This window comes from Acanthisitta chloris, unplaced genomic scaffold, assembly GCF_000695815.1.
Source record: "Acanthisitta chloris isolate BGI_N310 unplaced genomic scaffold, ASM69581v1 scaffold4753, whole genome shotgun sequence".
Lineage (NCBI taxonomy): Eukaryota > Metazoa > Chordata > Aves > Passeriformes > Acanthisittidae > Acanthisitta > Acanthisitta chloris.
In genome coordinates this window covers 1-24506 of record NW_008663100.1, presented here as the reverse complement: position 1 = coordinate 24506, position 24506 = coordinate 1, and the positions used below count along the sequence as shown (strand labels likewise).

Below are 24506 nucleotides of genomic sequence, written 5' to 3'. Positions count from 1 at the left end.
AAACCCAAAAGAGCCCTAAACATTTGACTTTGAAATGTGATATTCTGTTAATGATTTAAGTTACAAAATGCCTTAAAAGACAAACTGCACCTGTGTGGTTTGTACTTCCAGCTGACTTGTACCAGTTGCATTGAACAGATTGAAGCTAAACCAGTATCTTCATTTCACCCATTTTAAAATTGTCTTAGGTTTTGGTCCTTATTTGTACCAGAGTAACCTAAAATGTCCGGAGTCTTAGTTCAGCTGCTTGAATGCCAACAAGCTCTACACCATCTTCCCCTTGGGAAATCTGTCCTCCAGCCTGCAACTCATGTGCTGACTGCACATCAGAGCTGCCATTCCTCATCTAGTTGATCCTTCAGAACTGTATGAAGAGAAGGCTGGAGGCCACTGCCTTTCTGGCAAGTGAAGAGTATTTCATATTAGTCTCATCCCGCTTGATCTGGTAGTATTTGCACAGAAAGATTTTTCACAATGAAACTTTTCATGTTGTATTTCTTCTGTTCTAGAATCTCAGCAAGATGAAAAGGGAATCCAGACGTGTTTTGCATTCTTTCTCCCATCTTCCCAGATACCACTGGTCTGCTAGATCAGATTCAAACCTGGTTATTTAAGTCTCAGCTCTGCATCTAAGTTGTTTCGTAGTGGAGTTGTACCTTGGAGTGACATTTTTAAGAGAAAATAATTTTAATGGCTATGTTGGAAGGGGGCAACATAAGCAAAATTATGTCCTTTTACTATCATTAAACACTTGTATCAAAGCAGCAGGAAAAATGTGCAGTTTAGGCAAAAATAAAAATACAACAAGGTTAGCAATTAGACAAGACAAATTAGGACATTAGCAGAGTCTCATAAACTGAATTAAATGCTATTTTTAAGTGACTTTGCTACTAGTCTGTATATATATGCTGGTATTCATCAGTTCAGCCACCAGCTTTTAGATGAACTTGTTCATCTGTTTATAAATAAAGCTAAACCTAGGAGTGGTTTTAACAGCTCTTTATTTTCTTTCACCTCTGCTAATTTGAAGGTTTTCCTTGTGAACTGGAAATATCTTTTAAACAGTTCAGGACCTTCAATGGTTATTGGAGTTTATGTCTGTAGAGTAAATAAATCTCCAGAAATACCTGACTGTTTTTTAGCAAATAGGCATGGTGCGTGTTGTAATCGATACTCTTCAAGGTGTAAAAGTGCCATTACCCAGGAGGAGCAAATGCATGTTTAAGTTTCTAAAGTTAGATAGTAAGATGTGTCTATATAACACAAATGTATTTGCTCCTGCAAGGGTCTGTTAACGTAAGGTGGCAGATGGAATGTCTATTGGCTGATAGCTAATTATGGAGAGTTAAATAGTTCATGTTTGGGGATTGCAGCTGTATTCCTGCCAAAATACACACATCCAAATTTGTTCTAAATTCATGTGAGCAGAAAGCAGCTTCTGTACTCCCAAATCTCCCAGCTGAGGGGACTCTTAGAACATCATCATGCATGTTTTGTTTATTATGGGGTTGTTTTGTGCAGACTACTGTATCTTGCAGCAGGTGGTGCTAAACTGTCTGTAGTGTCATGGATTTAGTAGTGATTGTAGAGAAATATTTTCTTTTCTTACTTTTCTAAAAGTGCTTTGGGTTATGTTTGTTGGTTGTTTGGTTTTTTGTTGGTGTATGTTTTTTCAGTTTTGCAGATTTTTTTCTAATGTCTTGTCTGTAATTCTTGAAGAAGAAGCTGGATGAACTGGAAGAGAAATTGTTGGAGGAAAACTGCATACCTTACAAGTGAAACCACCTTCAGAATTCTGGTTCTCCTCTCTCCTTTCCATTTAATGTCTCTGTACAAATGTGAAAGCAGAGCAGTGCAAACTGCAGGTTTCTCTGCCAAACAGCTTGAGAAATTTAGACTTAACAGTCAGGTGTTTTGCACAGCGTGGGTATTCTTTTTTCCACTCTTGGCTCTCATGTCTATGCAGTTTCTGACTCAGAAGGCTTATCTTGCTGTTTATTGTTTTCAGCTGTATATTCTTTATGACACAGTCAGATACTGTTGTAAATTAAAACATTCAACAGAAGTCTTTGTAATAAAGTATGTGTGTGTCCTGATTTCATCCAGTCAAAAGGTGGCTCTGTGGCTGTGAAATAGACTGGCAGTCATAGAGCCCCAAGGGTTGGTTAAGGTATCTGATGGGCAGTCAGTCTTAGAAGCTGTGAAAGTAGCAGATAGGTGAGATGAAAAAGCAGCTTAGGGGGTTGTCAGTCTTTTTTTCACATGTGTAGAGGCAGACAGTGATGTGGCTCTCCCTCACAAGTCTGTTTTTTCAAGGAAGTTGTTAGGCACCATTTTATAAGCATTTGTTAATACCTCTGTTGCCCGTTCCGAAGAGAACACAAAACAACCGGAGCTGTTTTATGCGGTGCTTTATTGGGGGCCCGGAGCCTGCGGACTAGCGTCCAAAGTCAGAGCCCGAAGTCACAGACAATTCACAGGGTTTATATATGTTTCTTACTTGATTACCACATCAAAACAGTTTCCTGTTTCACCTAAGCTAGTGACAGTTTAACCACTTTCAAGTATACTTGAGAATTACCATATACACCTTACCATTTGGGCTCTGCTAACAAGGTACATTCTTTAGATAAGGAGGTACTTTCCATAGATAACCTATCCCTGCAGGAGGCTACATCTTCCTTGCAAAACAGCTTACACCACAATGACAGACTTTTACCTTAGGTTCATAGAAAGTTTATACTCAGGCCTAGGGAAGCCTTAGCATGACTACTACTAATGCTAAGCAAATGGCAACACCTCCATGGCTGGGAGTGGTGAAGTACTGGCACTTGCAAGCACATACTTGCATTGATCAACGTGTGTATTGGGTAAGAAGTGGAATATATCCACTCATTTGAGGAGCTCAGTCATACCAAGCCTTCAGCAGCCTCTTGCACATTTGTGATTTATGAGGTTCTCAGTCTTGTGTACTCCTTACATGGCTTCTTGCTTTCCAGCATCAAACTGATAACAGATTAGTTGGCATGAAAAGTGTGTTGGTTGCCAAGTAGCAATTACTGTTTTCCACGGAGATTAATGGCAGGCATACTTGTGCGTGGCTTACCAAGTACAGATGAGCTTTTATAAGCCTCCCTCTGTTTTAGTGTTGCATTCTCAACATGCTGATGGTCATTCCAAGTTTGAAGCTTGGAGTGTGGTGGTGCACTCAGCTATCATAGCGGATAGGAAGTTGTGGTGTGACTTCCTCAAAATCTGTGTTGTTAGGCTTAACATAAAGGACTGCAAAAGCATCTTTTCCATATTTATGCTTTAATTCAGCAAGAACATTTAAAGTACCCTGTAATCATACCAGGCAGGGGGAAAAATCAGTTTTTGTAACTCTATGTATCTTTAGAGTACATTTCAGGAAAATACGACATTAGATTGTCAGAATTTAAGTCAGAAGTAGACTGTGCTACAGTTTTGTGCAAACTGCGTGTTGTACATGGCCTTGCATTCTCCATTTTTCTCTTTGTGCTTGCCTTGGAAGCAAATTCCTCAAAAATGGGGGCTCTTCCAGGTTTCCATTATGCCTCTGTGTTGTCAAGGCCTAGTGCTTTTGCACACAACAAAGATTTGTGAGGGTTGTGGTGTGATAGTTTTGATGTTACCAAGCTTGACACAGTTCAAGCTGTATTTTGTGTGACTTGCCGCTAAAACCAGAACAATGCATTTTGTTGCACATATTCATTCCTTACAGTAAATTTAGTAAACTCTTTAGAATTGCCCAGAGTGTCTGTGGCTCAAATACTTGTCTTGAAAGACCAAATTATAGCCATTTATTTGCATGTAGTTGCAGTCATAGCTGTGATTGAAATGTGCGTGTGAAGGAGAAGGCAAATTGCAAATTAAAAAATTGTGGTGTTGAAGATTGATTGATTTTTTTTCTGGAGTTCTCTAACAGATTTCTTTAATGGTGGGCTAGCCACTTAAACGTGGCTTTGGATTTAGCTAAAATTGGAATTTATTTAGCCTAACAGTTGCTTTCATTCAAACAAAACCAGTATTTTTTCCCACAGCTGGCATGTAGATAAATGTAGCTGTCAGGGAACAGCGTGGTGAGTAGTGGTGTAAAATTAAGGGTTCTGAGTGGAAGAAATACTAGAAATTCAGAGGAAAAAGAAAGGCTTGTGAAAGCATTGCTTAGGATTGAGGGATAAGTAAAGTAGCTGTCTTGACACGTGTTCTGTGTGGGGAAAATTGTAAACCTACAAAAAGTAGTTGAAGGAGGTTATAATTAAAGTTGGTTAAGCTCTTCCTTTTGATCTGAGGCAATACTTAGGAATCAATGTTGTTTATTGCTAGTTGGGTGCCAGTAGCTGTTTCTGAAACAGTGATGTTACCTCAATTTCTCTTTGATACGCAAAGCAGGTAACTGCAAGAGCTTGCTGCTTCAACCAACACAGTAAATTGACTCTGTTAATAACTCAAGTCACCAAAAACCTACTCACCTTATAATGCTTTTTCTTAAAAGATGATTTTAAATAAATCTTATGGTTGGTTCTGCATGGCAATATTATCTTGTCACAGTAATTAAAAGAATAAAGGCTTATATGTTGGAAAATCACGACATGTTCGTTGTAGGTCCTTTTCAGATGTCACTGCTTTTCAGTAGAATTAGTGAACTTCAGGAAGTAAGAATTGCACTGTTCAGAAGCTACTGCAAAAAAGGAATTTCAAATTCTTCCTAGCAGAGTGCAAAACATCAGTTTCTTATCCACCTCCTTTGAAGGGGGAACTAAAAAGCTTGATTGAGTTGAAGTTCAAATGTGGGCTTTCTTTTCAATTATTTCTGCATTATGCTTTGTTTTCTCTTTTTGGTAACATTTCTCTGGCTGCCATGAAGACCATGAATATGTTCAGATATAATCTTGGCTTAGTGTTTTAAAGTACTGTAAGCCTGCCAAGAAGGTGTAGCAGTGTTGTGCTGGTTTGAGCTGGGTTATTTTACTTGTTTTTAATTAGTATTTTTTTTATTGCAAAGGTGGTGGCAGGTTTGAATAAAGACTTTCTTGGCTGAAGTAGCACCAATAGCCAGTGCATCAAGTACTGCAAAAGTAAAAAAAGCCCTTCCCTGTCATTATGTGAGTAACTTTGAATGGATTGGTTTGATTCCTTTTGAATGGTGCGTGTCCTGATTTTTAGTTTAACTTCGCCTGCGTCTTGTTGCACGTATATTCCTTCCCGTGCCACTGCTCCTTTACCAGTAATTGTGATAGGTGATTTGCATGCTCTCACATCCAGGCTGCAAACCACAACTGAGATCACCTATGGGATGGGTTCTCTCTGCCCTGTTTTTAGAGTTGAAGAAGCGTTTGGACAATGCTCTCAGGCACACTGTGTGATTCAGTGCCAGGAGTTGGACTCAGTGATCCCTTGTGGGTCCTTTACAACTCAGCATACTCTATAATAAATCTGAACACAATTAAATAAACCCCTAAAAAACTGAAGGAAGAAAAGTATCATCAGGATTTCAGGGTTTAGGACAACAAAACAGTCTGTAATTTTCATGTAACTCATCAGCTTTGATGTGAACTATGATGCTTTTACATATTTATGGGTCCACATTATCTGGCTAATATTGGCTGTTCTGTGTCCGTACAGATGTTATACCTCTCTAGTTTGGGGGAGAATATTTTGGTTTAGTCATCTCTCCTTTTTCTCAAAATGAAACCAGTGTTCAACTGTCTAGTTTTCTAATATCTTTGGTCCCAAGAGTTGGCAGTGATCCATGCTGTGTCAACTAGTGGTCAGAAAGAATGCCTTTGACCTCTAGTTATCTTATTATTCTTCCAAGGAAGAACAGTGTCTTTAAACAGTCCAATACATAGTATTTTCACCTTTTGATCAGGTCACCCATATAGTATTTTTAAAATAATCATAAAACTGCTGATTAATAACTTTTAGGGCTTAGGAAGTTTGTGAAAGATCAGAGAAAATTATCTAAGAATAAGTTCATTTGTAGTATCTTTTCTTTAGACAGAACTCATGAACAGTAAGTGGCAGCAGAGCAATTGGCAGAGTTAAGGAAAAAAAATTACCTTTTCATGAACTTCTGTGAAGAATGCAAATGTTTGACTTTTTATTATTATTAATGTCCTCTACCTGTTCTTGGACACCTATATTTACAAAGTTCTTGAAGTTTCCTGTTTGTTCTTCAGAATGGTATTTGGTTTTGTTTAAATTGCTTTTGAAATATTTTGAGAAGCACCTGCAAACCTAAACCCTATAAATAATTAACACACTATCTGCCTCTTTGATAACTTGACATTTTGTATCATATGTTAATTTTCATAGTTCTTCAGTTTGCAGCATTCGCTTGAACTACATAGCTGTCTGCTAAAAACTACATCAGAAATTAGTATCAGTACTTGTTTTTAGCAGAACATGAAATGTAGCAGTGCATCTATCTTGTGTAAGGGCTTTTTAAGGGTGAGGCTTTCTAATGAGATTATTTCTTTTAAACGCTAAATTTTTTTCATTGTAACATGTAGGAATGCTTTCTATCTTACTGGGTTTTAGATATGTAGTGTCATTAACATCTAAAATACTGGATGTCGTATTTTGACTTTATTTATCAATTTTAGTTTTTAATCAGTTTTTAATCAGTTTCTGTCCATGTATTTTAGCTTTTGTCCATGAAAACTCTTTAGAGAGAAGATGGCTGATGTAAGCCTGAAGGAAGCAGCACTAATAGTTGGTGTGGTGGCAGCCTGCTACTGGAACAGTCTCTTTTGTGGCTTTGTTTTCGATGATGTTTCAGCAATTTTGGACAATAAAGATTTGCATCCGTCTACTCCGTTAAAAAATCTGTTTCAGAATGACTTTTGGGGCACTCCAATGTCTGAGGTAAACTGTTTGTGAAACACTTTGAACCATTTAGGAAATGGAAAAATCTTGCAGAGTGTTTTTATACTTCTTTTCCCTAACGTGGTTTTAACAGAATAGTTTGGATTTGATGCAGTTTGGTGGTGTTAGCATTTTATACTATAATATCAGGGAGGCCTGTTGCTTTTCTTTTCCCCTTTGTTCCGTGAAAGAACTGGTAAGTAAATGAAGTTGTATAGCTAGCACACAGCTGCAAGATGCTGTGTGCTATCTGAATCCAATAACAAAATTGAACAACTCTGACGGTTTCTCTTCTGCCAATGTTTGACATTGACATACAAGGGTATTTATTTCAAAACACAGTCTGCAAGGAAAGATAACACTTAAACAACAAAGCTTGGACTTCGAGAATGGATATTGAATCCTTTAAATTTATTTGAGCTTCTGGTTTGTAGCCCACTTGGAGTACATTCGCATTAAAGTTGTTGACAAGCATCATTAAATGGCAATGGCTGAAGGATTTAGATACAGTTTTAAAAGTTGTACATGATGTCATTGCTGAGCAAATGAATAAAAATTCTCTGACAGTCGTAGGTTTTCTGCCTATCAAGGCATTCCACATATAATCCTTTCTTACGTCCATAACATACATGGGTAGTTCGTTGTGAGATATTAATTGCTAGCTCTCAAGTAGACTTTGATACGTAATTTTTATATAACCCTGAAACAAAAGCTTCTAGACTCTCCTTCAGATGCCATTTAGTCCTGTGTTCATTGAGGTTTAATTGGACTCCAGAACTCTCCTGGTAAAGTTTCAAGTAGTTTTTTTCCGCATGTTTTTACTCCAAAAAAATCCCTGACCATGTATAATGGAAAAAAGGCTATCTCATTCAGTGGTGACTTTGCACTTAGAACCAACTGAAAGTCAGGTTAAGTTAACTAAATGAAATCAGATTAAGTTCATGGCTTTTAGAATACTTTCCCTATCTCGTAGTTTTGTCTGCCTCTGCAATATGGTTCCCTTTCTTTCCATTGCCCTCCCCACCTCCCCTTTTTCTTGTATTTTCTTCCTTTGTTTTACAGACATATTCATCAAAATATCATCAGGCTGTGGGTTGATAAATGTATGTGGAACACAAAAATGGTGTTAAATCTAGTGTTTAAAAGGGGGTTTGGATGGAGTAACTGGCAACATAGACATATTGCCTGCTAGACATACTGAAAATATGTAGATAATGCATTTAGCTGAGCACACCACATATGTATAAAATAATGATCTAAAACATGAAATGGCAGAGTAATTAAAATGCTTGAATAATACGTTAAAATGATGTGGAAGTAGGAAAAATAGTCAGAATTAACTTTTCTATTTAACATTTTAATTTTAAAGCAAGTTTTTATTTAACTAGATATTTTATTTTTGTTACTGTTACTGATTTTCAAATTTTACTTTTAAGGTAGATGCCTGAGAATAGAGGGGGAGTCATGTACACGTAGGTTTTTGTATTTTGAAGTGAACATCCCTTTGTAAGTTGGCAGTGACTGATTGATGTATTTATTTTCTTTTTAGGAGAGGAGTCATAAATCTTACCGTCCCCTTACAGTTCTTACATTTCGCTTTAACTACTTGTTCAGCGAGTTAAATGCAGTTTCTTACCACTTCCTAAATCTGGTCTTTCATGTGGCGGCTTGTATAGTCTTCCTCAAGGTCTGTAAGCTCTTTCTGGACAACAGGAGCAGCCTGGTTGCATCCTTGCTCTTTGCAGTGCACCCAATACATACTGAAGCGGTAGGTATAGCTGTGATGTGCTTAATTTGTTCAAGCTGTGTTAATTAAACTTTGTGGAGTTTGTATCTGCTTATATATATTGTAACTCTAAAAATTGTGAGGTTTACTTTTACTTACTCTTCCCTTTGCAGTGAGTGGTGGAAGTTACAAATTTCAGTACTCAGAGTTGTTTCATATTACATGCTGAAAAATACTTAAACATTGCTTTAGTTATTAAATAACCTAGGTCTCTGGTATGAACATTGGCTTTTATGATGATGGCTACTTTAGCCTAGACATTTGTGTTCTGTAATGATTCATTCAGTATCCGATTTTGCAAATACTATGAATGCATCTTAATTCATTTTCAGAATCAATAAGCATTCCCCTTTAGCTAATCATCAAGACTATTCTCTCTACTTTCTTTATGTCAATATATCTGTCTCCGTGGGACTTTTTCTAGGATTGTTGTTGCTGTAATACATCCAGCTTAGGGCCATTCTGTCTCAACCTTCCATTTTTTGACATACACAATATGAGGAAGAAGAAGTACATTTATTTCCTTTGATATTTCCATTTCATTTGATCCTGAATGAATTTTTCTCTGCTATGAAAAGCTTTATTTGTACAAGCTCTGTGATTATATACTTTTTAATTGCCAACCAGGCTTGCAATGTTATGGAGTAAATGAGGTGTTTCGATCACCATTTATTAGATTTGTTTCCATCAGAAACACTGATAAAGCATATTTGTGGCATTTTCTCCTTTTATTTCTGTACCACTTCAATTGGCTTTCCTAGATTCCAGTTCACAGGTGTTGCAAAGCCCTTTCTCAGTCTCTTTTTTAGCTTACAGTATTAGCTGCTTTTCAGAAAACTGAAAATCTTTGAATCTTTTGATTCTTCGGAGGTGTTATCTCTTTTTTGTGTGTGGTGTAGGGTTTTTTGGGGGGATGATGTCTTTTGATGTTAAGAAAATGAGAGGAGTTTGATCTTACTTTATGCTGTAGTATTTTCTCAGCCTGATTTGTTGGGTAAAGAGTATGCATCTCTCTCTTACTGACTGGCAACACAAGTCCTTGTCAGTAACACTTCAGAAGCCTGCATCCATGTATTTTGAGCAAATCTTTATAGGAACTGAGTTTACAGAGTTTAAAATTGGCTGCTATTTGACCTACTAAGATATCCTTGGTAGAAGTTAGTGGAATTTTTAAAAATGCAGAAGTTAAGCACCCAAAAATTTGTGCTTGCTCCATAGAATGAGTACCTGTAAAACCTTGGTTAAAATCATGTTAAAAATTGTTTCTTTCCTTTGAGGTTTTTTTGTTTTCTGAAAAAACATGCTTTATATTTCCAAGCTTGGCTTCACGTCTTTGTAGTAAATGTGATAGTAGCTTTACAGGAGCATTGGCAAGTTGCTAGTGGCTTACATTGGTGGCTCATGGCTTAGATCAGCCAATGGAATTTCCTCACTTTCATTCCAAATACGATGATCCTTTGTCATGCTTGAATTGTCAAATTCTGTCTGAAATAACAAGTAACAGAGTTGCATTTAGTACGATGCATCAGAGTTAGGAAAAAGTATTGTACAAATCCTACAACACGTTGTGTAACGTAGTCTAATTGTTACATAGTTATGAAGTGCAGGTAGGAAGCAATTTGGCAATAGGTGTGTAAACTCTGGGATCAGCCACATGAGGGCACTGTAACACTGTGACCGGTAGAACTTGGTGCTGCGCTTGAAACACTTGGAAACTTGAGTGCTATTGTAGTTGAATTCCCCTGCTGTTGTACCTAAGTACTCGGTGAATAATCGGTTAAGGGGTTTTCTTCTTCCTACCCTCACTTTTATCAAATTAAGGTCTCTACTTCTGAGAAATAGTGCATTTTATCCTTTCATGTGTTTACATTGAGAATTCTGCCTAGTATGCAATCAAGAAAGAATTTGTAGTGTTGGCAGTTGAGACTTGTGCAGATGTATAAAAGACAGAACAACTGGAAGTTTCCATACATGGAAAAGAGGAGGTGATAATGAGATCTATGTTAGGACTGGGGATTTGGGTGCCAACTGACTTATTCAGGCTTTAGTAAAACTCCAAAACAGATCTCACTTGCACATTTTATATCATTTGATGGCACCTTTTGTATCTTTTATAAAGGAAATATATCTGGGTTTAGTTCCTTCGAATTAATCTCTTACTTACTAGTTACCTGCACAAGAGTTTGAAAAAGGAGATGCAATACATAAATATTTCAACCACTTGCGCATCTTAGGATAAACAGATTTTTTCCTGGAAAAGTTTGCAGAGCAGGATAAATTGAAAATAAATTTCTGCTTGACTTCAGAGGGAAGCTGGGCTCTTGTGGTAGTACTATCTGTGTTTTTCAGGAAGAGGTTTTGAGGAAATGAGTTGAATAGCATGATAGTTTCATTTGTCCTTGTCTTTAGAATTCCAGTTCAGTCTTTCTAGCTGTTTTGCTACTCTTCTGGCCAGAAGCTTGTTGACCACCTTTATAGCTACAGGATGTCGACTAACCTTGTGAATGCTGGCATTTTCTCTCATAACTCACCTTTGATTCCAGAAATAGAATCCCTCTTTTGTTGGCAGGATACTGTGAAGGCACACCAGCACACTTGCTTTACTAATGATCTCTTTCAACTGATCTACAGATAAAATTCTCTTTAATGTCTGGACAATTTTGAAATCCAGATCAGGAATCCTTGAAACATCTAAAGATATTTTGGCAACAAACACCTGTATACTATTCAAAATGTTAACATAAACTCTGGTGTCATGAGAGTTGTGAAACATGCTTTGTGTGTGTGTGTGTGATTCAGTGAGTCCTTTGGTAGACGTATGCTACTCCCAATGGAAGCATTGGAGTATGATTTCAGACTCAGATTTGAATGGTTTTCTTTACACTGTGACCTTGGATATTGAGTTACTTTCTCTTCTTGTGCTGGATCAATCATACTTGACCAAGAATGTACCTAGTAATAAAAAGTTCTTGCTGGATCCAAATGGCAGAAAGTCAGTTTTCAGCATCATCATAATTAAATTGTGAGCTGTGAGGTTTCCATAGTTAAATATGACCATCTACCTCAGGATAGCATGCCATTTCTCAGCCATCTTACTTGCAAAGATTTGGAAGCAGGGGCATTACAGAAGAGGACAAGTGAGGAAAAAAGTCCTCGATGGTACTCTGGTCAACACAGTGGCTACTGCAGTAACAATTAACACAGTGACCTGTCTTCCATCTCTGGCTATTGGTTTCATCTTAGCATTTTTTGCAAGCAGTTCCTGAGATGGAAACTGGAGAGTCTGAAACAACCTGCCCTCTGCATTTTAGCACTTCTCCACATGTTCATGAAATCCGTTCCTCCCTGTCTCATTACCAAAGGAGGTGCTACCTACAGTTTTCATATGTTCAACTAAATTGTCATTCAGAAAATTGCAAGACCTGTAGTAAAGCCTGAGTCATTTTTAACTCTATTGCACTGTGCTTTCCATCAGTTTATTTGTAACTGTTGACTGCTCACCTAAGAGCTGCCATAGCACAGGTCAAGGGAATGCTGCTTTCAGATTCAGATCTGTTCAGTCAATCAGAAAGGTATGAATAAAAATAGCAATATTAATTTCTGTATGCCAGTGTCTGCAGGATGTGTGTGTATAATAGTCCTTGTGGGACTTCTCTTAGAACTCCTATTTATGAAAGCTAATTCTATCCAAGCATTACGAAGACAGCAGTTGTTATCATACCCCAGTTCTGCCTTGCATCCTATTTGGGCTAAAGTTAAGAGAAAGTACTGCATTTTTCAGTTGTCTCTTTAGTGGTGGTATCAGAGATATCAGCCACAGCTGGCTACAAACCACCTGTATGATTCTTGTTCTTGAATTCACTACTGATCAAACTGAAAGCAGCCTTACTGTTCTGAGCATTTTTTTGTTTGGTTTGCCGATCTTGTTTGTTCATATCCTGGTAATATATCACTCATGCACTATTCTAGTACTAGAATAGTAGCTAGAAGAATAGAATCATAGAGTGGTTTGGGTTGGAAGGGACCTTAAAGATACCTAGTTCCAACCCCCCAGGGACACATTCCTCTACACCAGGTGCTCAGAGCCCCATCCAGTCTGGCCTTGAGTACTTCCAGGAACGGGGCATCCACAACTTCTCTGGGCAGACTGTTGCAGTGCCTCACTTACAGCAGGAAGCACTTTTCTCTCCCACTCCCCATCCTGCTGTCCATCCCCTTGAAAGCTGTGGGAAGAGGATTTGGCATTGAAGACTGAGGCAGAAAATGTTAAGTACCTCAGCCTTCTATTCATCTGTGGTTACCAGTTTTCCAGCATCATTTATCAGGGGATACACCTTCTTTGACCTTCCCTTTCTGGTGAGGGCTGTGGAAACCCTTCTCATTATTCCTTGTCTCCCTTGCCATCCCTGCATAAACGAACTTTGTCCCTGTACTCTTCCCAGGTTACCTGTCCTTTTCTTCACTGCCTGTGCATTTGCAGCAGGTCCCTACTCAGCCATGTCTTGCTTTCTGTGTCTAATTTCTTGCTCCTGGGGTTTGCTAACTCCTGCACTCTGTGGAAGACTTCCTTAAAGATCTGCCAGCTCTATGTAATATATAATAACAAATATCTAATAATGTCTAAATTATATATAACTGATAATATATAAACAAATAATAACGTTAAATATTTAAGGATAATTTTGTTTTTTCTTCTTTTACTTTTCAGGTAACTGGAGTTGTGGGCAGAGCAGAGCTTTTATCATCTATTTTTTTTCTAGCTGCCTTTTTGTCATATACAAAATCTAAAGGGCCAGATAATACTATAGGTAAGTGACAAATAGATACATGATTTATCACTGATAACAGAGCTCTTAAAACCATAATAGAGGTGTAGAAGTGTTCAGCAAGTGTGTACAGAAGCCCATTAAGCCCCAAGGTACCCATGTAATAGTACTTTCCACAAACTGCATTTTTTTCCCTTCAAGACTTGTTCACTTCTTGATTAGTTCTATAACACCTGGAGTAGGGGACTCTTGCACTGACTTTATTTCCTGCAGGTAACTGGAAGTGTGCTGAGGTCTCAGATGGTCAGTCAGAAGTAAGCTGCACAGTTTCAGAGCAGCTGAGGGAGGATTGCCTCTTTCCTGGTGTCGAATAGACCTTGTGAAAATTCATGACTCCCTATAAAGTACTCTATTGGAAAAAGTGTTCTGGTGAATTAGGAAAGATTGTCCCTGTAAAATATTCTATTGGAAAAAGTGTTCTGGTATATTAGAAAAGAAGGAATTTTTGTTTTCCTTACCACAGATGAGTCTTTTATCTTTGCTTTAGTTCTTTGAATTTAAGGGAGGCAGTTTTAGAATTGATAGATATATATTTCTGTAGAGTAAAACCAGTAATCTCTCCTTTAATAAGAAATGATGTGCTGAACAAATTTATAAAGCACAACATATTCAGACGTGAAGAGCAGAAGTCTTCACTTTTTAGGTTAATTTGCTTTATTAAATGTTTGTGGGTTTTGTAAGGTGCAACATTTTCAATAATGTCTTCTTTATTTGCAGTGTGGACTCCAATTGCAGTGACTGTGTTTCTAGTAGCTGTTGCAACACTGTGTAAAGAACAAGGAATAACAGTGGTGGGGATATGCTGTGTGTATGAAGTATTTATTGCTCAAGGGGTAAGCTCTTGAAAAATAAATTCGATCACTTCTTTGGAATTCTGCTGTGAGACATTAAGTACTTTGAAGCATCGTATTTCAGCACTAATTTGTCTCAGTTCAGGCTGACTCAATAGTTCTGTTACATTTTTCAGATTTTTTTGAGTCAGTTAATGTTTGACATAAGTAGTTCATGGTGAGGGAATCATGGCTTCCACGTTTTCCTTTACATGCCATACAGAGGTGTTAGCAAATATACTCAATAAAGTCTTGAGAGGTCTTAGTGGAAACGTAAGGTTTTAGTTGACTGAGATGTGCAAATACTGACATGTAACAGTCTTGATTAAAGTCTGAGCTGCATAAGGATAGAGGATTATTTGGTTTTAATTTTTGTAGTAAAAGAACATACTGTACACAAGTGCATTTCGTCGCCTTCTTATGAATAACCAGACATTTTGGAGTAGTCTTATTTGAATAAGTAATATTCTTGTGAAATTTGTTCTAAGATTGCCTTTAAATTTCATTTCTAATCTGATAGGTTTCGTTTTAAGCATTGATAAGCCCTTAATTTAAAGAGTAATTTTTGCTTAGAGAAACAGGATGTTCCTGTAATTAAGTAATTCTAGGTTTTTAATAGTCAAAACAATTGCAATTTAAAAACGTATGATTGCATATTTTAAGAAAATTTTCTAGTTTACTATTCCTTAATTACTTGAAGGAATACTTTGCAAAGAATGCACCAGTAAAAGCCAAAAGATTGCCTGTCTTGGGAATACATATTCAAGGCCAAAATAACAAAAGCACATAGATTGGTTTGTAACTATTGCCTTTGCAAGTCCGGTGAACAAGCATATAATTTTCAAACTGGATTTGTAAGGAAATCACCAGTATGTGATTGTGCTTTTTAATCCACTCTTTCTTGCTTTTAATAATATTTGATCTGATTGTCAGTTTCATGCAAGCATAACAAGTTTTTGTAACTCAGCTGAGCAGGAAGAATAAAATCCAAACTGAGGCTTCTTCTGAGAGCACAGGTATAGAATGAACTAAGAGACTGATCAGTTCTCAAAACCCTGTCAGTTTCTGTAGTTAGCCAATCAGGACACGTTAAGCAGTAAAGCACTCCAGCAGACATCGTGAAGACATATGGAATGAGGTACACAGGGAAGAAATTAGGTTATGGGGAACTGTGCAAGATTATAATGTTCATGAGGCAGGAAGAGATGGGTTGCTGCAGAAGAGGCATAAAATAGAAAGCCAGGGCTAATCAGGAAGTGAATGGTATTTCTACCATTCCTGAGCAATTTTGTTTATAGGACAAGTTTTCAGAGGGGCTGATAATACTAGGAATAGTAATTTCTCTTCTTGAAACTTTATTTCATGGTTATGCATGCTTTATTGAAGTCTCTGAAGATGATAAAATTTTTTGATCTGTCAGTGCAAAATACAGAACTACAGGCATACAGGTTCAACTGTGATAGTGTTAACAGATATACTGGAATAGAATGTATTAGAATGGTGGAGTTCTGGGGACTTGTCATGAAAGCTGAGTGAAGTAACTATTGGGAGCAGGCACTTGGAGAAAACCAAGGGAAAAAAGGTGTTAGGTGGTAGCTCATGTTTATCTAAGGGAGTTATGAGTCCACTGTCTGATTCTAAACACCTTTCTCCTTTGCAGTACACCTTGCCAACATTGTTGGACACAGCTGTACAGATTGTTCGAGGGAAGGACGATGTTCCTTTCTCTGTGCTTCAGACACTGTTGAAGCTCATAGTCCTAATGTTCAGTACACTGCTGCTTGTAGTTTTCAGAGTCCAGGTTATCCAGTCTCAACTTCCAGTGTTTACAAGGTAATAGTCAAGTGTCTCTTATTTACAGGTGCTGATAAAGGAGATGTAATTTAATGAGGTCTGAATGAAATGGCCAAAAATACAGCATCTTAAATGTTTATTAACTTATTTTGATATTGGTAAGCAGTGTCTGTACAATATTATATTTTGTGTGAAATTGATAAGTGATATATTTCAGCACCTGTTGACAAGAATGTCCAAATATTGAGGTATCTGAACAGGCTGCCATTTTTACAAACTTAGGGTTGTTAGTTCGTTAGTTTTGTTAGTTCACCTTAGTAATTCAAAATTTAAATGTCTTACTGCTTAATTATTTTTCATTGGCCATGCATTTGAACCTTGGCTGAATACTCCAGACCTGTAAGTTTTTTCCTCTTCTACATACAACTTATCTTTTCCATTTTAGGTATGTACTATGCAGAAAACATGGTTGTCTTCAGGTAGACTGCTTGAAAATAAGCGTATGTGAATGATATTAGAACTGAAAAACTAATACATCTTAAGTTTGTGCAATGTAGAAATGCAAGAATCTGTTACTTTCCGTGAAAAAAAATGAGACAAACTATTAAAAATTTGAAAAAAACCACTGAACTCAACTTTAAGTGTGAAGTGGATTATATCACAAACCAGTTTGATAAACCTGGAGGAAGCTCTGCCCCACTCTGCAGTGAGTCATTGGGCATGGTTCCAGAGTTACACACCTGACAAATGCAGGAAGATTAGGATATAGTTCATGTCTGTAATTGGTCGTTCTAACTATGCATCTAAAATTTCCCACAAAGTGCATCAAGACCATATCATTTTTCATTGAAAGCTCCTTTTTCTCCTTTCTTTTGCTTTAGGTTCGATAACCCAGCTGCTGTTAGCCCATCCCCAGCAAGACAGCTGACATTCAACTACCTCCTCCCTGTAAATGCTTGGCTTCTTCTCAACCCCTCAGATTTATGCTGTGACTGGACAATGGGCACTATTCCTCTCGTGGAGTCTTTGTTAGATGTTAGAAATGTTGCCACCCTTACCTTCTTTTGCTTTCTGGGATCTTTGATTGTCTTCAGTCTCCGATACCCTGGGGATTCCTCCAAGACAGTGCTGATGGTATGAATGATGCATTAGTTGTGTCCTTTTTCTTAAGAGTGTAAGTGGCTCAGGTTGTATGGTCGCATGTCTAATCTGCTGGGATCTGGAAATACTACATGCATCTCCTTCTGGGCTAGAATTAACACATAAGAAAAGAGGAAAGTCAGTTGGCAACAAAACTGCTAAATTGCAATTAAGTATGTGACTGTCAGAGATGAGAATAAATATGCCAATTAACATATTTAAAAAATTTCAGATGATGGGAATATTTAAGCATAACTTAAGACTAAAGATTTCTTTGCTAGGCAGCTGACAAATTTTGATTTGTTTCAGAGAGCTAACATTATAGTTCTTACTCGTGTTTTTTCTTGTCACTGGAGTGAGGCAATTTGTTCACTAGGAAATCTGTAAAAATGGTCTAGTGATTCACTAGAAAAGCCTAGTGATTTGTCATACAGCTGCTCTTATCTGTATCATAGAAAAGTAAATATACTTGTACGCCCTTAAGTAAGGAACAATCTCATTTGCAGGTTACTGCTTGCCTTATTCAGGGTGGTCTCAATGTAAAACAGATCTTAATGTTTAAAAGAAAAAAAGTAGCCAAATATCTACTATGTATGTCTGGTTTTCTGAGATTATTTTTTTTTTTTTTTTTTCAATTTGCTTCTTGGGAAGAGTTTGTCACTGCCTATTCTTGATCGCTGATGTCATTTGCATTTCTTTTCTAGGCACTCTGCTTAATAGTGCTACCATTCATTCCTGCATCAAACCTGTTTTTTCCTGTGGGATTCGTAGTAGCAGAACGAGTGTTGTATGTTCCTAGCATGGGATTCTGCATTTTAGTAGCACATGGATGGAAGAAATTAACAAGTAAAAGGTAAGGTAGTGTTACCTAAAACTTGTTTGACTCATCTCTTACTTTGATAAAAGATAACCATGTTTATAACTGCAAGCTTTCCTATGGCAAGAAGCATTGGGACTAGATGTTCTTTAAGGTCTGTTTCAACCCTTAACATTCTGTGGTTCTATGATTAGTGCTTTTACCAGTATGAGTTTATTACATTATAGGTCTTACTCTGTTTCAAGTTCTTAATGACCACAGTGTAATGACCAAGAAATCACTGTGCAGTCATGTGAATGAGTTACAAGGAAATTCTTGGGGGACCAGTGGATTATCCTGATGGTATTACAACATTTATTTAAAATATATAAATATATATCTATAGACACACACATGTATACACAGACATGTATATATTTTTTCTTTTATGGTTAAATATATGACCATACATATATACACAGAAAAAGCCTCAGGCTGCACCAGACCATTTTTAGAATGCGGTGTAATTTATATTACACATTGCTGCAAAAATCGACTTTCCCTATGATTCTAGTAGCATAACTTGTCTCTTTTCTGTAAAGAAACACAAATATTTTCCGTTTAACTCCTATGCATTTTTTTAGGATTAAACAAAAAATATTGCTTGGCCAGGTTTGGTTTATACTCTATTCGAAGGAGATTACTGACTGAAGTTTATATAATGCATATGTATCAGCATATTAAAGTATCTTCTACTAATTACATTTTCAGATATGCCGTGCTGGAAATGGACATCAGAGCCTTGCAGTATTTGTTAAACTAAATAATTCACTGAATAACAATTTCTCCTTAGGGAATTCTGCTCTAAAAGCATGATTTTGCATGCAACTTTGTTTTTTCTGATGTCTTCTACATTGCTCTACACATACCTCCCACTGACCTGCCTGATGCTAGTTCAGAGAAATGGAAAGGCAGCAATTCGAAGTCCATTATCTGCTGCCACTAGAGCTGAGGCCTTGCAGTATGGCTTAGGCTAACTGGTGCTGCCAAAGCTGACAGCACCTGGGTAATGAGAAATTAGTGATACCTTGTGAGAACATGGAGAAAGTATTCTCACAAATCCCACTACGAGGCAGTAAAAATAGAAGCGATGTGAAAGAAAGGAAGGAACCGGGAGAGGGTGGCTGGGGAGAAAGTTTAAGCTCACTGTCATTTGCTACAAAATTAACTACTGGGAATTAACAGTCTAAAAAGTCTGAGGAGGGAGAGAAGGCTCCTTGCTTTAGAAATATGTGGAAAGAAAAAAATAACTTATAAGCCTGATGAGCATACAGATTACTGTATATGCCGGTATGCCGATTCTCTGTGGTCACTTTGCTAGTATTTTAGAAATTCTCTCAATCTTTCAGATGCACTGTTTGTTTTGTAGTATTTTTAAAGTTAGGCATAGTAGTCTAAGTCTATAGAGCATTTTATGTATCTTTAAAGTGGAGGGGAAAAAAACCTTTCTGTTTCTAACAAACCCCTGTGAAGTACTTAGTGATATGAACAACTGTTGCATAAGGCAAGTATAAGAAATAGTTGTTAATGGTGAACAGTCATATGTCCACTCAAGAATAAGATTATTTTAAAACAAAATGATACTCAAAATTGTGGGAAGGCTGCTGAGTGTTAGAATTCACCAAGTGATCAGCATGTTTGGCATCATGTTCATTGTCTTAAATTACAGATAAGTTTTAATAGTTAAAATTTTTGCATGTTTTTGTTTGCATTTTGTTACGTGAATTACATTTATTCTTAAGGGAATTACAGAGTGATTAGAAAATCAGGGATAAACCAAAATTAATTTGAAATTGGGCATTATTTCCTTTCAAGCTTTGAGTGTGCCATTCACAAATGTCCTTGGTTTGTTTGCCTCTTAGCATATGAGATACTTATTGTAATAAAAGTCAGAATTATTTGTGTGTTTACACCAAATCTTTGTTTTATTTAATAGTGTGCTAAGAAAAATTTCTTGGATTTGTTTGGCTGCAGTACTATTTACTCATGCCTTAAAAACACTGCACAGAAACTGGGATTGGGAGTCGGAGTACACGTTGTTTATGTCAGCTTTAAAGGTACTGTATTCTATTTGGAAAGGATAATGGAAAGTTTGTGTTGCTGTCCTTAAAAAGCTGCAGTAGACCGTGATGAAAATGGACAAAAATGATGCTTGTTTTGGCACATTTATTTCTCTATTGACAGTATTGGCATCTAATTAGTTGCTTTTGGGAATACTTTAAAAGCAGTGTAATGCACACATGGGAATTCATGTGCAAGAAATACTTGATGATTCTTCTTATGTTAAAGCAGTTGAATGTGTTCTCTTGTCTGGATGAGAGCAAGATATGTTTCAGTGCAGAAACTACAAAAAGCTCAATGCATAGAACAATCTTTTCTTTGTAAAATAGCCCATAACAATTACAATTGATTTTAAGATGTTTGGTATTTCTAGGGGTAAATAAATATAAATGGATGTTCAGCAACAAGTTGAATGTGACCGTTCTGTATGCAGTTTAATTCTTTACGTATCGAAGCATGATGAAATCTGTCATTTGCTGTGCACTTCTGTGTCTTTAGGATATAGTTAAGAGAAAATCTGTTGTTATGTAATTTCAGCTTAATATCTTATGTATTTCTATCTTTTTTTCTGGTTTTAGGTAAATAGGAACAATGCAAAACTGTGGAACAATGTGGGGCATGCATTAGAGAATGAAAAGAATTTTGAAAGAGCTCTGCAGTTTTTCATACGAGCCACTCAAGTGCAACCAGGTAAAAGCCTTGACTAGTTGCCATTGTATGGCATCTCTACACTCCTAGTATTTCAATGTGCTTAGCTTAGTTAACAACATCTTATCATTGGTCTGTTTTTCTTCAACTGAACATTAAATAATTGCACAGAGGAAGTTAATTGATCCATAGTTTTTAGAAATAAACTAAAAAGTTCCTCCAGAAAAGGTTTATTTTATTCTTACGGAACATTATTTAATTTTCTTATTTAAAGCTAATGTCATATGTAAGAAAATTAAAAAAATCTAAATAATAACCAAGTGCACATTTAATCTATTTTACATATTGTTGCAAAAGAACTTCTGGGTTGTACTTTCCTTTCTCCTTTTAGAAGCCTAATAACCTTCAATTTATGTGTCTCTACTGTGGCAAGAAATTAAGCATAGATACATGGAAGTATGACCTCAAACTTTTTACAATTTCCCAAGTGACTTTATAATTCCTCTTTAGTTCATGGTTAAATTATTAGTTTCATAATTAAGATGGAAGAATTATATAGAATGGCTTTTTTTTGGTGATGGTGGTGTTCTACATGGCATACCTGTACTTCATGGTACTCTGAAGGCATAGGTGTTTATTTTCAGAATACTCAGTGCATGGAAATTTAAAATATTTCATTCTTTTCTTTATTAAGATGATATTGGTGCCCACATGAATGTAGGAAGAACTTACAAAAACTTAAACAAAACTAAAGAAGCTGAAGAATCATACCTGATTGCTAAATCATTGATGCCACAGGTAATTAGTAATTTTATTTTATCTACCACCACAGGAGAGAACTTCCTATATTAATGATATATTTTTGTATTTCTCCTGTAGTGTTGCTGTATACTTTAAATAGTTAGAGGCTTTTTAAAACCTGTCTATTAAAAGAACAGGCTGTATACAATCATGGCTGTTAAAAAACTGCTAACTTGGAACTCTGTTGAAACTGTTTTAATTTACTTTTTGTACTGCTGTTGTGGGTTTATTCTGAAATTGAGGATATAAAAGAAAGCAGTTAAAAATGTACACGTACAGTTTCTAGTCACAATGGGTTTATTTTCACTTACAGCTAATACATTCATGATGTCTGAGTTTCTGAGCCCTCAAGAGAAGGCTTAAATACAGCATTGGAAGTGAAAGAAGGTAGCCACAGAAGCAACAAAAAATCTTTGCCTGAACATGCTTTTATAAACATGTGCTTTGTTACCTTTATTGTTTGTTAAGTTATACATAGAAAATGTTACTTGTTCTAGCTCTTTTGGAGAAAAGAGGATATTTGGAAAATGTATAAAGGTAACAAAAGCTGTGGGTAAAATGAGACTGGCGACAGAAATGAGCATTGCCTTGAGCAGAAGTGTGGCATTACAAAATTATTACTGTGAAACAGTATGAAGATTCTAAATGGGTAAATTATAAACAATACAACAGTTGCAACATCATTCCGAGTTTTCCTAACTGCTTTACATTTGCTGACAGTGGCTGGTAAAATCTTATTTACGCTTATCTTAGGCTGGAGAGTTAGAAAAAGTAATGAAAATGTCTGATCGAATGTCAGTTTAGGCTTTAGGAAATATTTTTGTCTGAATGGAGAAAGTTTTGCCAGGTCTCTTTGTTTCTAATGGCTACCTGCATGAGCCCAGTAAGGTAGTAACAGAGCTTAATTAACTGATATCTTAAATATGATATAATTCATCTATGTCTTCATAGAATTAAAGATTACAGAACATTCTGGTTTTGTTTGGATATGATTTTCTAGGAAAGTAGAATTGCTATTTGTAATCATTAAAAGCTTTCAGAGTAATGTACAGTAATACCCTAAACCAGATGTGACAGATTGAGGAGGAGATGTATACTTGTTCATCTTTCATATTTTTGCTCATCCGTGTTGGGTACATATATTCCTTTTGACAGATTATTCCAGGTAAAAAGTACGCAGCAAGAGTTGCTCCTAACCATCTGAATGTTTATATCAATCTCGCAAACTTGATTCGAGCAAACGAGTCTCGCCTTGAAGAAGCAGATCAATTGTATCGACAGGCAATTAGTATGAGGCCGGATTTCAAGCAAGCTTACATCAGCAGGTGTGTTTTCTAATTTTAGAGATGCATGTTCTTGAATAAACATTTCAGTATTTACTGTGCTGTGAATAGTGTTTAGTTCATACAGTTGAATTAGCTGCTGGAATTGCTTCATTTTCAAATGAGAAGATGAAGATTTGGGACAAGAATCAATTATTCATTACAAGCCCTGTTTTTTTGATTTCGTGCTTCAAATGATACGTTTCCACATATGTTTTGGATTCAAACATTGTATAGCAAGATGCTTCCATTAGTTTTCTTTATGCATCTCTAACTCAAATTTCTAATCTCTTAGTTTAGTTTTGAACCAAAAAGCTTTTGTTTACTCTGAATCATGGAGCTTTCTTTGTACTTCTTTGCTAAAGATGGTCCAGGAAGTGCGAGCTTTAACTAAAAAGCACATTAGTATCAATTAAATAGATTAGAATAAGATGGTTGTGGGTATTAAGGCTTCTGTTCACTATTTTGTTTGTTGTGATTCCCATTGCGATTTAGGAAGGTGCAAAGATGCCCAGATTATAGCTGTTGTAGTGTAATTACAGAGCCAATATTAGGAACCCTTGATCATTTCTTTTTTTTTAGTTTGTCCTTCTTATGTTTGTTCTGTACAGGCGTTTGGGAGCTGGGAATGGTATGTAAAGGGAGTCTTGTATTGTTTTGTGTTAAAAACAAGCAAAAAACCCCCTCCATTATCTCACATCTATTATCTATATGAAGGCAAACTTCTAAAAAACCTGTCAGTTATTTTCATATGGGTGTAACTAAAAGTTGAAGGTTAAATCTTGTTCTTCAACAGGGGAGAATTGCTTTTAAAAATGAACAAACCTCTGAAAGCTAAGGAGGCTTACCTTAGAGCTCTAGAACTAGACGAAACCAATGCAGACCTGTGGTACAACTTGGCAATTGTTTACATTGATCTGAAAGATCCAACAGAGGCCTTGAAGAATTTCAACCGAGCACTGGAACTCAACCCAACACATAAACAGTCATTATTCAACTCGGCACTGCTAATGCAGGAATCAGGTATGTTAATTGTCCCTTATATAAATATTGCTTATTTGCATGCATGGGATCCATACTAATTTATTTTATTTTTTAAATTAACTCTTATTTTTGGAAAGGGGAAGTTCAAAGCATCATCAAAAATAAACTATTTATTTATAAGAGCTTTGTAATTTGCAGTGTATGGAATTTGTGCAGAGTGTACATGCACCTTAGCCAATCAGCATCTTTAGTACAAGTGCTATTTTACAATATAACATCTTGGACATAGAGAGAATAGGGTTACAAAAACATCTTCAAAATTGTGCCTATATAATCCTAGAAATAGTGTTTAATAAAATACCTGTAATACCTATGTTTTATATTTAAAGTGATTGATTTCATTTTTGACTCAAAAATATAGCTGTCTTCTGTGGGCTTTAAGTCTAGCTCTAGAAATGTGAATGTTTTCATGGATTCCTCTGTGATACTGTTAATTAGCATTAATTCAGTTGGATTTTGATGAGCCTATTTTTTATATCTATATATCTATCTATATATATATATATA

At 36.4% G+C, this 24506-nt stretch overlaps 1 protein-coding gene across 1 annotated transcript; it reads left to right on the top strand.

Annotated features, from left to right (window-relative positions):
• Window positions 1-6702: 6702 nt before the first annotated feature.
• TMTC3 (transmembrane and tetratricopeptide repeat containing 3) lies at window positions 6703-23978 on the top strand (the record flags this gene model as incomplete). The annotated part of the gene is made up of 12 exons (XM_009070856.1): window positions 6703-6891; window positions 8441-8659; window positions 13386-13485; window positions 14221-14336; window positions 15994-16166; window positions 17009-17261; window positions 17972-18120; window positions 20060-20180; window positions 20763-20874; window positions 21527-21630; window positions 22789-22958; window positions 23752-23978. Coding segments are annotated over exons 1-12 (1933 nt in total), but the record flags the coding sequence as incomplete, so codon positions are not given.
• Between the last annotated feature and the right edge of the window lie 528 nt (window positions 23979-24506).